The sequence below is a fragment of the Hyaena hyaena genome, unplaced genomic scaffold, assembly GCF_003009895.1.
Source record: "Hyaena hyaena isolate Hyena2069 unplaced genomic scaffold, ASM300989v1 scaffold_4, whole genome shotgun sequence".
In the NCBI taxonomy this organism is placed as follows: Eukaryota; Metazoa; Chordata; class Mammalia; order Carnivora; family Hyaenidae; genus Hyaena; species Hyaena hyaena.
The window spans coordinates 2362000-2375743 of record NW_024080636.1 but is presented as its reverse complement, the minus strand read 5'-3'; the positions used below and the strand labels follow the sequence as shown (position 1 = coordinate 2375743).

At 43.8% G+C, this 13744-nt stretch overlaps 1 protein-coding gene across 1 annotated transcript in view; it reads right to left on the bottom strand.

The window, feature by feature from the left end:
- Window positions 1-13744, bottom strand: part of MEI1 (meiotic double-stranded break formation protein 1) — a 77680-nt gene that overhangs the window by 42258 nt on the left and 21678 nt on the right. The window contains exons 12-17 of the mRNA XM_039237528.1: window positions 9506-9620; window positions 8597-8688; window positions 7623-7764; window positions 5188-5299; window positions 1079-1139; window positions 39-136 (exon numbers count right to left, since the gene is read on the bottom strand). Coding sequence (XP_039093459.1) covers window positions 39-136; window positions 1079-1139; window positions 5188-5299; window positions 7623-7764; window positions 8597-8688; window positions 9506-9620 — 620 coding nt within the window. The remainder of the gene's footprint in view (window positions 1-38; window positions 137-1078; window positions 1140-5187; window positions 5300-7622; window positions 7765-8596; window positions 8689-9505; window positions 9621-13744) is intronic.

Sequence of the window (13744 nt, the reverse complement as noted above, 5' to 3'; positions counted from 1 at the left end):
CCATGAACCTGATGAGTGGTCAAGCTGCAACATCTTACCTTCTTGGGAAGGCCGCTCTGACTTCTCTGGAGCTGACAGGAGGTTGAGGCTCATGTCATGGAGGAAACTGGAACATACCTGATTTAGGTCTGAGTGACTTAGAGGTGGAAAGGAAAAGAGAACAAGAGAGAGGACATTGCTACTTTGGCTGGGACAGCATTATCCCTGCTGGGCTCTTGTGCCAGAGCCCAGTGAAACTCTAACCATGGCCCTGGAAGAAGAGTTCTGAGGTGGCTGTGAATAATAAATATGGAACCCGCTGCTACAGCTGTAACTTAGGCACACAAGCATTCCTTAAAATTTTACTGAAAAAATAAATCAAGAAGGGCTACTAGACCCCAATTTAACAAAATATTTTTAAAAATGCTCCTATTTCAGGAAAGGCCTTGGGAGTACTGAAGAAAAAAAAAAAAAAAAGGAAGCTGTTGAACCTAAGATGGGTAGTCAAGGAGAAGTATTTGCATTCCTTCCTGAAGACTGGGTGTTTTGTTCAGAGATATGCAAGGAGAGCTAGAGGCTACACTGTGGTCATCTTGCAGGCTGTAGGCAGTAACAAATGGAATCTGTCAAGAAAATGCAGAGAGCTGGCAAATCATAAATGGGAAGGAACAGAAGTTTACTCTAGAAACTTAACAAGACAGAGATTGAAGTGGCCACCTCTCTACTCTGAACCTCTCTTTATTTCCTCTGGAAATGCTGGGCTGGAGAACATGGCTGTTTTTGTTTTTCACTACCCTCTGAGGACTTATGTTTCCCCCATTTGTAAAATGAGGAGTTAGACAAATGATCTCTAAGAGCCTTTCCAGGTTCCCATCCAACTACCACAAGAATGAGTGACTTACCAGAACCAGATGAAATAAAAGCTATAGAAGCACGTCCAGCTCATACCACCAGCCGCTGAGCAACTCTGACGTGGTGTCAATCCCCGTCCCCCACCCTCCATGGTCCTATGACTAAACCACACCAGTCAGAGATTTCCACTTGTCCAGTCAAGGACACTGGCCCCTTGGCCACTAATTTTGCCCAAAACCATACATACCTTTGACTGCTGCAGAACCTGGCCTTCAGTTCCAGGGTTAATCGGATGAAAGATGAGGAAGCTGGGGAGAAGTGGGAAGAAAGCAGGGAGCAATTTAAACCAGACTCATTATAGAGCTTCTCAAATTGAGTGGTACTAAAGAGTACTAATTTTAGAGTCATGTAGACCTAGGTTCAAAATTTGTTCTGACAATACCAGTCGTGTGATCCTGGAACACATATTTAACTTCTCTGAGACTCTGTTTCAGTATCTACGCCTCACAGGTTGTTGTGAAGCTAAGTAAGATAAGTGTACATAGAGGGGCGCCTGGGTGGCTTAGTCGGTTAAGCGTCCGACTTTCGCTTAGGTCATGATCTCACGGTTCGTGGGTTCGAGCCCCGCGTCGGGCTCTGTGCTGACTGCCAGCTCAGAGCCTGGGGCCTGTTTCAGTCTGTGACTCCCTGTCTCTCTGACCCTCCCCTGTTCACGCTGTGTCTCTCTCTCTCTCCTAGAAATAAATAAAAAAAAAAAAACATTTAAAAAAAAGATAAGTGTACATAGAACATCTAACAAATGCCTAGCACTGCACTGTGGAGCAGGTGTTGAATAAATGTTCATCTCCCATTATAATCTGGTACATTTGACAATGACCTAGGAAAGACACATCTGCTTGTTCTATCCCTTCTTCCAATTTTGTAGAAAATAACCCAGTTTCAGACTCAGGAAGAACAAAGGGTGGTCACTGCTTTATCCTCATCTCTGAACGCCTGTGGGGAAGGACTGGTTCTTGGACCCGAGATCAGGTAACAGGTTCTGTGTTAGCTGATGACCGTGGCCCAGGCCCCTGCACTGCCTGCCTCCCTCCTGGTCTCTCCACATCCTGCACCAAGCCTCCTTGTCAAAACTGACTTCTGTCCTGCCCATCCTGGGCCCCTATAAAAGCAGGATTCTAGACAAGAACATCAAGAGGTCCCACTGCACCAGCTTAAGAGTTGGGGACAATCTGTGTTGTATCCTGGGGCTAAAGCATGTGGTAGGAAATTAATCCTTCAGAGCTTCATAGCGACTTTCTGGGACACACTTCAACTCCTAACTCCCCAAGGGAGGGGACACACAGGGTTCCTGCTGGAAGGGGCTGCTGGCCCAGTCTCTCAGGGACCGAGAGTTTCTCCACCCCCTATTCAAGGTCTCTGCTCACTCTCGGCTGGCACTGTCTGCTTCCTTCTTTTCTCTTGAAGGTTGGGCCCTTAATCCCGTTCTACCTGCATAGATCTCCCTGTACACAACCTTTCTCCACAGAGGTCTACACTTCTGAAATTGCAACCATCCAACATCCCAAGACTGGATCTTCTTAGCTCTTGAAGTATGGCAGACAGGAAGAATGAATGGAAGGGAGAAAAGAAGTATAGGTCAATTGTCATAATAACTAAGAGGTAGAGTCATTCAGGAGATCTATATATATTATCTCATTTAATGAGATAATCTGGCTGAAGACATTGTAGACAAAAAGTTAATTTGTCCAATGTCAATAAGTCAATAAGGTGGGGTAAGAATCTCAACTCACATGAGCTAATGACAAAGGTCCTGCTTTCCCCCCTCTTCCACACAGCCTCTCACCCTCTTCTAGAAGCTCCCACTCCCACTTTCTATGAGAAATAGCTTCAGCTTCCGAAGGATTTCCTGTCCTCTATTCTTTGCCTGGACAGAACAAAGATCCCTCTAAGCTGTGACAAGGGACCTCCTCAGGATGACCTAGACTATTAATCAGAAACCTCCTCGATATCCCAAATCAAATTCTGAGACAACTGCAAAAGGCACACCCCTCAGCACCCCAGCTCGGGTCCAGCCCCCTTCTCCTTTCCAAAGACCTTGCTGTACTGAGGAGCAGGGGGTCTCTATTGCTCCTTTCTATCAGCTACTAATCAGAGTAAGTGTTTCTAGTGTTCGAAGGTAAAAAAACAACTCTTCCTAATTTCACATTCCCTCCAGTTATCTCCCCATTTCTCACCTCCTCTCACATCAAATTTACCCAAAGAGAGCTGTCTATCTTGTCTCTACTGCCTCGCCATGCACTTACTCTTCAGCTCACTACAGTCTGGCATCCACCCCAACTGTGTCACAGAAACTCCTCTGGCCTTATAAGGTCACCAACAGCCTCCATGATGCCAAATCCAATGAACATATTTCAGTCCCCATTCTCCTTGACCTCTGGGATGCATCTGACATACCCACCACTCCCAAATCCACAAAACTTCCTTCACTTGGCTTCTCTAATGTCATACCCTTCTGATTTTCTTCCTACTTCTCCAACTGTCCCTTACCAGTGTCCTTTAGAGTTTCCTCCTTCTCCTGGTCATTAAATGTTGCCCTTGATTTTGTCCTGGTCCCCTTCGATCATCTCATTTTACATAATCCCTTGAGGGATCTCACCTGCTTCCCACTAGAGAATTGGCCCCACAATGACAAAGTTCTATTTTGTTCACTCCTACATCCTCAGGCCCCAGGACAGTGCCTTTCATGAAATAAGTGCCTGATCAATATTTGTTGAATTAATGAAAGGCTGGATGCTGAGGACTTGCATATCTATATCTAAAGACCAGATCTTTCCTCTGACTTCAGACACATAGTCAATCATCTACCTAACCTCTCTACTGGGACATCTCACAGGCATCTCACGCTCATCCTGACCCAAACTGATCACATCCTCTACTGCCTTCTCAAATCAGATCCTCCTATAGTGAGTCTCCTCTTGATGAAAATCGCCACCATCCACCTAGATGGAAGCCAAAACCCAAGGGCATTACCCTGAGCTGCCGCCGCTTTCTCCTGCCACACATCCAATCGTTGCACCCCCTCCCAACACTGCCTTTAGTTCCTATCACCAACCTGAGTTAATGCAAGAGGGTAAATTATTGTCTCTAGTCTTGCCTCCTTCTCACTTATGGTCCACATCGATCCAAAAAGGATCTTTCCAAAACAGAAACCGGAGCCTATCATTTGCCTTCTTTAAGACTCAAAGCTCCTAGGATAAAGTCCAGATTCTGCACATGGCCAACAAAGCCCTGCATGACTGAGCCCTGGCTACTCCTCTGTGGTGGACTTCCCACTGCCTGCTATGTAATAGGAATAAATGAAAAGACATTAAATGGCAATAATAGAGGCAAGCACAGCATCGGGATTCAGAAAGAAAACAAGCTCCAGAGCCAGATTTTCTGAATTTGAATCCTGGGCACACCACTTCCAGTATGACCCTGGGTAAGTTATTCAACCTCTCTGAGCTTCTGTATGCTTCTCCACAAAAGGAAGATAATCACAGTACACACTTCCTAGGGATTTATGAGAACTAAATGAATTAATACATGTAAAGCACTTAAAACAGTATCTGATGTTGATAGTAAGAGTATCATAAATGTTAGTTGTCATTAGTTATTGCTACCTTTCTCTCTCCTCCCTTTCCTGTTTTTGGCTATTTTCCCCTTCCCATTTCCACCATCACTCCTACTTTCTAAAGAAAATACAGGAGACTGTGACTCTGGCTTCTGGCTTATTCTACATGTTGAAGTATTTATACTGTGACAACAAGACAAGTGAGAACGGAAGGTTTACACTTGGGGGGGAAATGGCTAGTGCGAGGAGAAAGTAAATAGATGCGAGGAGGCCTGGAGAAGGCTGAGGGAGTCCAGAGCCAATGGGGTTCAGTTTCAGAAGGCACTTGAGTGCACAGTTAGACAGTAGCTTTCACAGAGTGCCACCACTCCCCTAGAAGGCATCTGGAAGTATGTGGGGACGTTTTTCAGGTGTCACAATAACTGGGGGTACTTCTGACATTCAGCACTCAGGAGTCAGAGATGCTGAACACCTTGTGAAGTCTGAGGGGATGAGGGCAATGTGGGAAGACGCGTGTTGTGGGCTCTGAACTGGAACCTCCTTGACATTCTCAGAGAAGTATCAATAAATTGAAAACTTAACTTTCAGTACCTTTGATTGTTGAATAGTATTCTCTTCCACTGAACACTGGGCAGAGTGCAGATATTGACTCTGAGTGATAATGTAAACATCCTGCCCACAAATTATGCTCTCTTTGAATACTCCAAGCACCTGCCTCCCTCCCAACTTCCACACTTGCCTACCGAGCTTCTTGGAGAACTTCTCCTTCATGTGAGGAACGATGACAAAGAGGCTGTGTAGAATCGAGAGGAAAACTTCCATCAAGTTGGGATGGGTGGCCTGCTCTGAGTGCCTCTGCAAAGAACCAGGAGGGGGAACAGAGGCCACCAGGACTGAGCCTCCCAAGAAGAAAGCATCGGCATCAAACCAAGCAACAACGGACTAACCCCTTTCACTTGAAGGGCACAAGAAAAGCTAGGGAACCTGAAGTCACAAGCCTGGATCCAAGGGTTATATCCACCAACTTATTAAGGTAAGTTGTATAAGACATATTACCTCTGTGGGCCTCTGTACCAAAAAGAGTAAAACAAGAATAACAATATGACCTACCTCCTGGAAACAAATGAGATCTGCTGTGTAAAAAGTACTTTTTAAACTATAATGTAGAGTAACACCCAAGTTCCTATGACTATAGCCATTTAGTAATAATCATATACTTTACAAACTCTCTTCACAATTATTTTTCATATGATCTTTGAATAGTCAGTCATGAGGCAGCCTGATGTAGCAGACAGAGCTCTGGATCAAGAGTAGAGAAACCTGGATTCAAGATCAAGCTCTGCACAAAGTTGCTGTGTGTCCGTGGGTCAGTCATCCCCTCCCTTCTTGGTGTCTCATTTCCCTATCTGTAAAAGCTGGGATCTCAGAGACCTAATTCTTATAGATATCTTTCCTTAGATATTTTTTTAAAATAGGCTTCATTCTCAGCATGGAGCCCAATGCAGGGCTTGAGCTTACGACCATGAGATCGGGACCTGAGCTGAGATCAAGTGTTGGACACCTAACTGACTAAGCCACCGAGGCGCTTTGTTTCCTTTGGTTCTTAAACTAAAAATTCTTTTTAATTAGAAAGGCAATAATGCTCATTAAAGAAATGTGTAAAATACAGGGAAGCAGAAAGCAAGAAGAATATAATAATTCTATCCTCTAGGTCTGGATCTGACTCTAACACTTCCTAAGTCTAGAAAGAAGGCAGAGCAGATGAGGAAACCAATGTGAACTGCCCAAGTGCTACTGCGAGTGAGTACCAGTCAGAGCATGCACGCAGCCCGTGGCTCCTGACACTTACCCACCTGAAGACCCTGGCATGCTGGCTCAAAGGCTTCTTCAAACCAGAGGATGCCTCCTTGCTGCCACCTACTGTTCCCAGTAGCTATTTGGAGGTACCCTGACTAAAAGTGACTCTTCACAGGCTCCCAGGATGTCCAAACCTCAAAAAGGACAGGATTCACCCAAAGTCAGCAGCTCTGGACCCAGATCTTACTACCACCACCATTTCAAGTCAGCTCAAAACGGAGCTTTTTCAGACCAGGTCTCTCTTCTGAATGGCAAGATCTCATTTTACAGAATATGACATTCACCACTGCTCTTTACTAATCATAAGAATCCATGCGTTCAAATCTGAGCACTGCTGTGCACTTGCTTTACAACTGTTGTAACATGACAACCTCATCTTTAACTTGGGGATGGTTACAGCACCCATCTCACATAGTCATTGAGATGATCAAATTAGGTAATAAATACAAAGCATTTATCACTCCATAAATATTTCCTATTTATTATTTTATTATTACTGCTTTCTACTTTTACTTGAGGCATCTGTTGGTTTACAATGAAACACTACACTTTGTGGTTTCTTGGGTTTGGGAAGGTGGTTAAGATTTTTAAAAATTTGGGGGCACCTGGGTGGCTCAGTCGGCTGGGCGTCTGACTTCAGCTCAGGTCATGATCTCATGTACTGTGGGTTTGAGCCCTGCATCGGGCTCTGTGCTGACAGCTTGGAGCCTGGAACCTGCTTCACATTCTGTGTCTCCCTCTCTCTCTGCCCCACCCCCCACTAACGCTCTGTCTCTCTCCATCTCTCAAAAATGAATAAATGTTGGGGCGCCTGGGTGGCTTAGTCGGTTAAGCGTCCGACTTCGGCTCAGGTCGTGATCCTCACGGTTCGTGGGTTCGAGCCCCGCGTCGGGCTCTGTGCTGACTGCCAGCTCAGAGCCTGGAGCCTGTTTCAGTCTGTGACTCCCTCTCTCTCTGCCCCTCCCCTGCTCACGCTGTCTCTCTCTCTCTCTCCTAGAAATAAATAAAAATATTTTTTAAAAAATGAATAAATGTTTATAAAAAAGATTTAAAAAAATTTTTTAAGTAATTACTATACCCAATGTGGGGCTCAAACCCACAATCCCAAGACCAAGAGTCACATGTTCCACTAAATGAGACAACCAGGTGCCCCATGCTTTCTTTTCGCTTTTTAAAAAAGGAAAACTGGCTGAAGAACAGTACTACTGAGACCCTCAGAAGGTCCAGTTGAGCACTCGCTGCCTGTGTCTCTCGGCTTGGCTCACACTCGCATTCTTCTCCTCCCCAAACTTCATGATATCTGTGGCCCAGGGGAACCCACCATCACCATGGGGATACAAAGAGAGTCACAGGCACTGAGAAGAAATTCTGAGAAGGCCTCCAAAGTGTCTTCCTTCTCGGCTCCGGGAGCTGTGAATGGATTCTCCTGGGCTGAGGGCTCACTCTGGAATTCCACAGCCAACCTAGGAAATCAATGTGTGAGCATATCCATCCTACCTATCCAACAGAAAGGTTAGAGGCACCCTCCCAGAGTGACGCCTGAGCTCAGGGTCCAAGGAAAGTATCCCCATCAGCAGATGTGGAGAAAATTTAAGAGGACTCAATGAGGGAGGACCTGGTCCTTGGATGCTTCTCCAGGTTTGTGCTCCCCACGCCCTCTCTTATAATATATATTGAATCTTCTATCCTATCACACATACTTCCCTGAACATACCATGCTACTTGCTGTTTTATATCTCTTTCCCTTTACATACACTGCTCTGTCTACCAGGAATGCCTTCCCCACATTTGTGACAACTTAATGAATTCCACATATATATGCAAAACTGTCTCTTCCCCAAGACACTGTGAGCCCCTTGTGGGCAGAGGTCAATCTGATTTATCTTTCTACTCCCACTGTCTAGCCACAAGCCCGACATAGAGTGGATACGACAAACATTTGTTAACATGAACTAAATTGGTCCAAACACCTACAGGGCTTCGTTATTTGGGAAGAGGAACGAACCCGAATGAGACCCATTCCTGAGTCTCATGTACAATGAGACTCGTTGTATAGTAACAAAACTTCACTAGGAGGGAATCTTTAGGAACTTCTACTCCAGCTCCTCTTCCTCAAATCACCTCCACACACCCCTCCACATACACACATCCCCAACCTCTGCCCCAGCCAACATCCTCTCACTATGCAGCAGAGCATCAGAAATCAAGTGTTGCTTCTAGAACTTCATCCTTCATCCTTCTCTTTTCCACTCCCACCCTCTGTAATACTGCCTCAGACCACAGAGGGCCCCTCACCTGCAGGCATTTCGAAATCCCTCCAGAGTGCTCAGGAGGAACTTTCCCCTTCGGAGAACAGCCTTGTCCGAATCTCTACTGGAGCCATGGCCCTGAGGGGAGGAGAGGCGGGCACCTGTTAGTCAGGTGCCTATTCTGTGTCCCAATCTGTGTTTAGAGGGCTATAGACCTCCTCCTCTCACACCGGAGTCTGGCATTCCCATACACCTAACACTTTCCAGGGCATTTTGATTGTATCCTCACAAATCTAGTAACCAAATAGCTCTTTTAAAAACGGCAGAAGAGGGGACATTAACCATCTGTCTCCCTGTGCACCACAGGACTGGCTCTTGTTCTATTATATGCAGAAAGCTGTCACAGGCTGGTGGACATCAGCCCACCCCATCAGGTATGCAAAGCTTAGTTTCTGAAGTTAATTTTAAAAGACATAACCAGCAATCACACTAACTGTATCCTTTCTGATATGTTCAATCTATGGACCATTAAAAGCCAACAATTACAACACATTGCACATTAGTCAGATTCTTTCTAAGATTCTAGTTAATCTACCCTTAAATAATTTTCTGAGCATGTTTACCATAACTGCTTGGATGATATAAAAGACAAAATGGTATAGTGTAGTAGGTTTGGGTACAAACACCCTGGGATTTACTATCCAAATTCAGGTACTTGCTAATTTTGCACCTTAGAGAAAAATTATTTAACCCTGTGGCTTCAGTTTCCAAATCTGTAAAAATGGTAATTATTAAGCTTTAAAGCTCTGCAGTTAGGAAAAAATATATCTCATTATAGATATGTGTGCATGAAAAAAAAGCTATAAAGAGGCAAAAAAAAGGCAAGGCAATGATCTTCTTAAAACATATTACAGCATGATCCTCAGATGAAAGAAGCTGCATGCGGTGTACCGACCAGGGGCCTCCTGTTCAGCGGGGTCTGGGAAAAATCTGCACACCGGTTCAGCATGGCTTCAAGCAAGGCCCGCAGTTCCTTATACTGCACAGGTGGAGCACTCTGATGGTCCTTCCTGCAGCCAGGGAGACAAAGGCAGGCTTGGGTAAGGTCAGGGTATTCCGAGATACCCTCAGGTTCTCAGGCAATGAAGGGGGGGGTGGCAGTGTGATGGGTCCAGGATTTAATCTGATAAAAAATACTTGCTCCAGAATTTACCCAAAGGATACAGAAATGCTGAGGCATAGGAGCACATGTACCCCAATGTTCATAGCAGCACTCTCCACAATAGCTAAAACATGGAAAGAGCCTAAGTGTCCATCAACAGATGAATGGATCAAGAAGATGTGGTTTATCTATACCATGGAATACTACATGGCAATGAGAAACAATGAAATCTGGCCATGTGTAGCTACATGGATGGACCTTGAGGGTGTTATGCTGAGCAAAATAAGTCAGGCAGAGAAGGACAAATATCATATGTGTGCACGTATAGGAGGACTAGGAGGAACTTAACAGAGGACCAATCGGGAGAAGAAGGGGGGAAATGGTGGGGGAAAGGGAGAGAGGCAAACCATGAGAGACTCTTGAATGCTGACAAAAACTGAGGACTGATGGATGTGGGGGGGAGGGGGGGGTGGGCATGGAGGAGGGCACTTGTGGGGATGAGCACTGGGTGTTATGTGGAAACTAATTTGACAATAAACTATTTGTAAAAAAAAAAAAAAAATACTTGCTCCAACACTTGTCTAATTGCACGACTTTGTACAGATTCCTCATCCTCCCTAACACTCAGTTTTCTCACCTACTAAATGAGAGGTAATAGTACTTTCCTCATAAAATTACTTTAAGGATCAAATTAGATAAAGCACTTAGCATGATGCTTAATAGATAGCAAGCCCTTATAAATGACAGCTATGACTATTTTTGTTGTTATTAAGGAGACAGAGAAGAACCTCCTGGTGGAAGAAGTACTATCTAGAACTGAAGTGCCTCAAGAGATGTATACGGCCACTGTAGCTCTCTTGGGGAAGAGAGATCAAATTTGCTCTCTGTTACCCGATAAGGAAAACCACAATCAATAGGTAAATGTTATCATGACTCAAACTTTATTTCATAATAGGGAAGAACTTTCTAAGAGTCAAACTCTATAGAGGTAAAGGGGCAAATCCAGGAGGAGTGACTCCCTCTTCTTAGAAACTATAAACAAAGACTAGAAACTACTTTTGAGATTCAATCATCGTAAGTACGGGGTAAACATAGAAAGTAATACTTAGGGTCCATTTGAACCTTTATATTCCATAGATTCAGGGAGGCAAGAGTCATTCACTAATCTAATTGTAAGCTCCAAGAGGCAAGACACCAGCTACCTAAACAGAGCTAGATGCATTATAAACTGATGATAATTTTTAAAAAGATGTTAAATGAATGAATGAGTACTTGACAGGGTGTAAGGTAGCTGTATTTGTTGCCTAGGGATGCTGTAATAAATTGCCATGAACTGCATGGCTTAAAACAACAGAAACTTATGCTCTCATAGTTCTGGGGACCAGAAGTCTGAAATCAAGGTGTTGGCCCCCTCTAAGGGCTCCTGGGAAGAATCCTGCCTTGCCCCTCGGCTGCTGGTGGTTGCCAACAATCTTTGTCATTCCTCGGCTCACAGCCGCATCATTCCCATTTCTGTGTCTTCTTCACATGGCCACCTTCCATCTGTGTGTGTCTGTTACTCAATGTCCAAATCTTCCTCTCCTTATAAGGGCACCAGGATTTAGGAGCCTGTACTATGTGACCTCATTTTAATTCAATTACGTCTACAAAGGCCCTATTTCCAAATAAGGTCACACTCAGAGATTATGGGTGAGCATGAATTTTAGAGGAGTGCTATTCAACCCAGCGCAGTAACTAAGGAGAAACCTATGTTAACCCTCGGGCCTGGGCCTTTTTTGAACACTGACAGTAATCTGTTGGGCCTTCTAATAAGCTCTCAGTTCACTGTATATAGTTAAGGCCTTGATTTCCCCTTTTTCTTCACTTCTAGGAGCTCTAAGATTCTATCCTACACTGATTGTCAATCCCTGGTTCTGTCATCTTTAAATTCTTTTCAGCAATTCTCACCACTCGTTCCTCCTTCCAGTTGTGCTTCTCAGAAACCCACTGAACCACACTCCACCTCAGAGGGAACACGTCAGTAAACCTTCTGGGAAATTAACGTGAAAAGTAAAATCATCTAAGGATTAATAACCAGTCTCCTACCTTAGCACTCTCCCCAATTCTGACCTACCCAGCATTCCTAGCTTCTTCATGTACTATTTCCCTTCACACAACCTGCTAGCTAGACTAGCTACCGTACCCTACATAATCCCTATACTTCTCCACCCACATGGTCCTTCCACAAACCTGAATCTCTCTCATCACCCACCTCCTGCCTGAAAGGAGCTACCGGTCCCCCATACCACTAGCCTCCTGGGAGACCTCCAGTTCTGCATGAGCATCTCTAAGTGACACTGCTCTTACTCTGTACCTTTGTTACTCTGTTGGTTTACTCATCTCATCCTCACTGGGATTCATGCCCCAAATTTAGAGATTCAAATCCAGGAAAGGACAAAGGGGGAAAAGAGACAGACTGAAATCATTGTAATGTAAATGTTTTCTTCATTTCCATTTTTAGAACCAATCTAGAGTCAAATCACAAAGACTTAAATATGGTCACAAAGCACTATAAATATTAACCTTTACCATGTAAAATTAAAGGTACAGCTGGCTGACATTGAGAAGTAGAAGGTAGAGAGGAGAGGAGAAAGGAAAAGTTGGATGCTAATATGCTCAGCTAACCAAGTGGGGAGTCAAGAGATAGTGCTTTAAGTTGAGGGAATAAGAAATACAAGTTTTGGGGCACCTGGGTGGCTTAGTCGGTTAAGCGTCCGACTTTCGCTTAGGTCATGATCTCACGGTTCGTGGGTTCGAGCCCCGCGTCAGGCTCTGTGCTGACTGCCAGCTCAGAGCCTGGAGCCTGTGTTCAGTCTGTGACTCCCTCTCTCTCTGACCCTCCCCTGCTCACGCTGTCTCTCTCTCTCCTAAAAATAAATTAAAAAAAAGAAAGAAAGAAAGAAAGAAATACAAGTTTTAAGTACACTATTTAAAGGTTTGAAAACATAAAATATTATTTTGGCAAAAATGCCAAGGAAATGTAGAGACAAAATAAGATGAGCTAAATCTTGGTCTTACTTACTGGTGATTCAATGAATAATGCCCTAAATTGACAAAGTAACACCATTATAAGCATATTGTTTAGATGTAAGGAGATCTAAATCACCAGAATTAAAACCAAAATGAATTAAAGTTCGTTTCCTTTAGGAAGTAGGGACAGGGGACTGTTCTGTTTCATTATATAACTGTATGTTTTATTTTTTATTATTTGAATATATTACTTTGTTAGATTTTTAGAGGGGAAAACACGGAAACAGAAGTTATTCAAGTCTCCTCCATTACTCTTTTTTTTTTCCAAAATATCCAGCATCTTTCTAAGTTATAATTTCCCATTATGACCCTGGGATCTCTTAGTCTTACCATCCACTTTGACATTCTTCATTCAAATGCTATCTTTCAGTAATGAGGCTTATAGTAGTGAAAAAACTGACATGGTCTCTGATCTTTTGAAGATTATCTTATTATGGGGAAATAACAAAACAAAACAAAACAAAAGAATAAACAAGAACATCAAGTGTTTGGTAGGTGCTATATAACAGCCTAATGGGTTGGTGAGGGTAGGATGCTCTGAATGCAACCTGAATGATGATAAGAAGACACACATGCAAAGATTTTAGGGAAGAGCATTTTAGGCAGAATAACAATTAGTAGAAAGGAAGGAGGGGGAAAGTCTGAACTAAAACTTCTTAAAAATTACATCCATGAAATAAATAGAATCAAATGTTATTTAAAGACATGAAGATGGGGTGCCTGGCTGGCTCAGTCAGTGGAGCATGAGACTCTTGATCTCAGGGTCATGAGTTTGAACCCCATATTGGGCATAGAGCTTACTTAAAAAAAATTAAGGGGCACCTGGGTGGCTCAGTTGGTTAAGCATCCGACTCTTGATTTCAGCTCAGATCATGATCTCATGGTTTGTGAGTTCAAACACCGTGTCAGGCTCTGTGCTGACAGCACAAAGCTTGCTTGGGATTCTCTCTCTCTCCCTCTTTC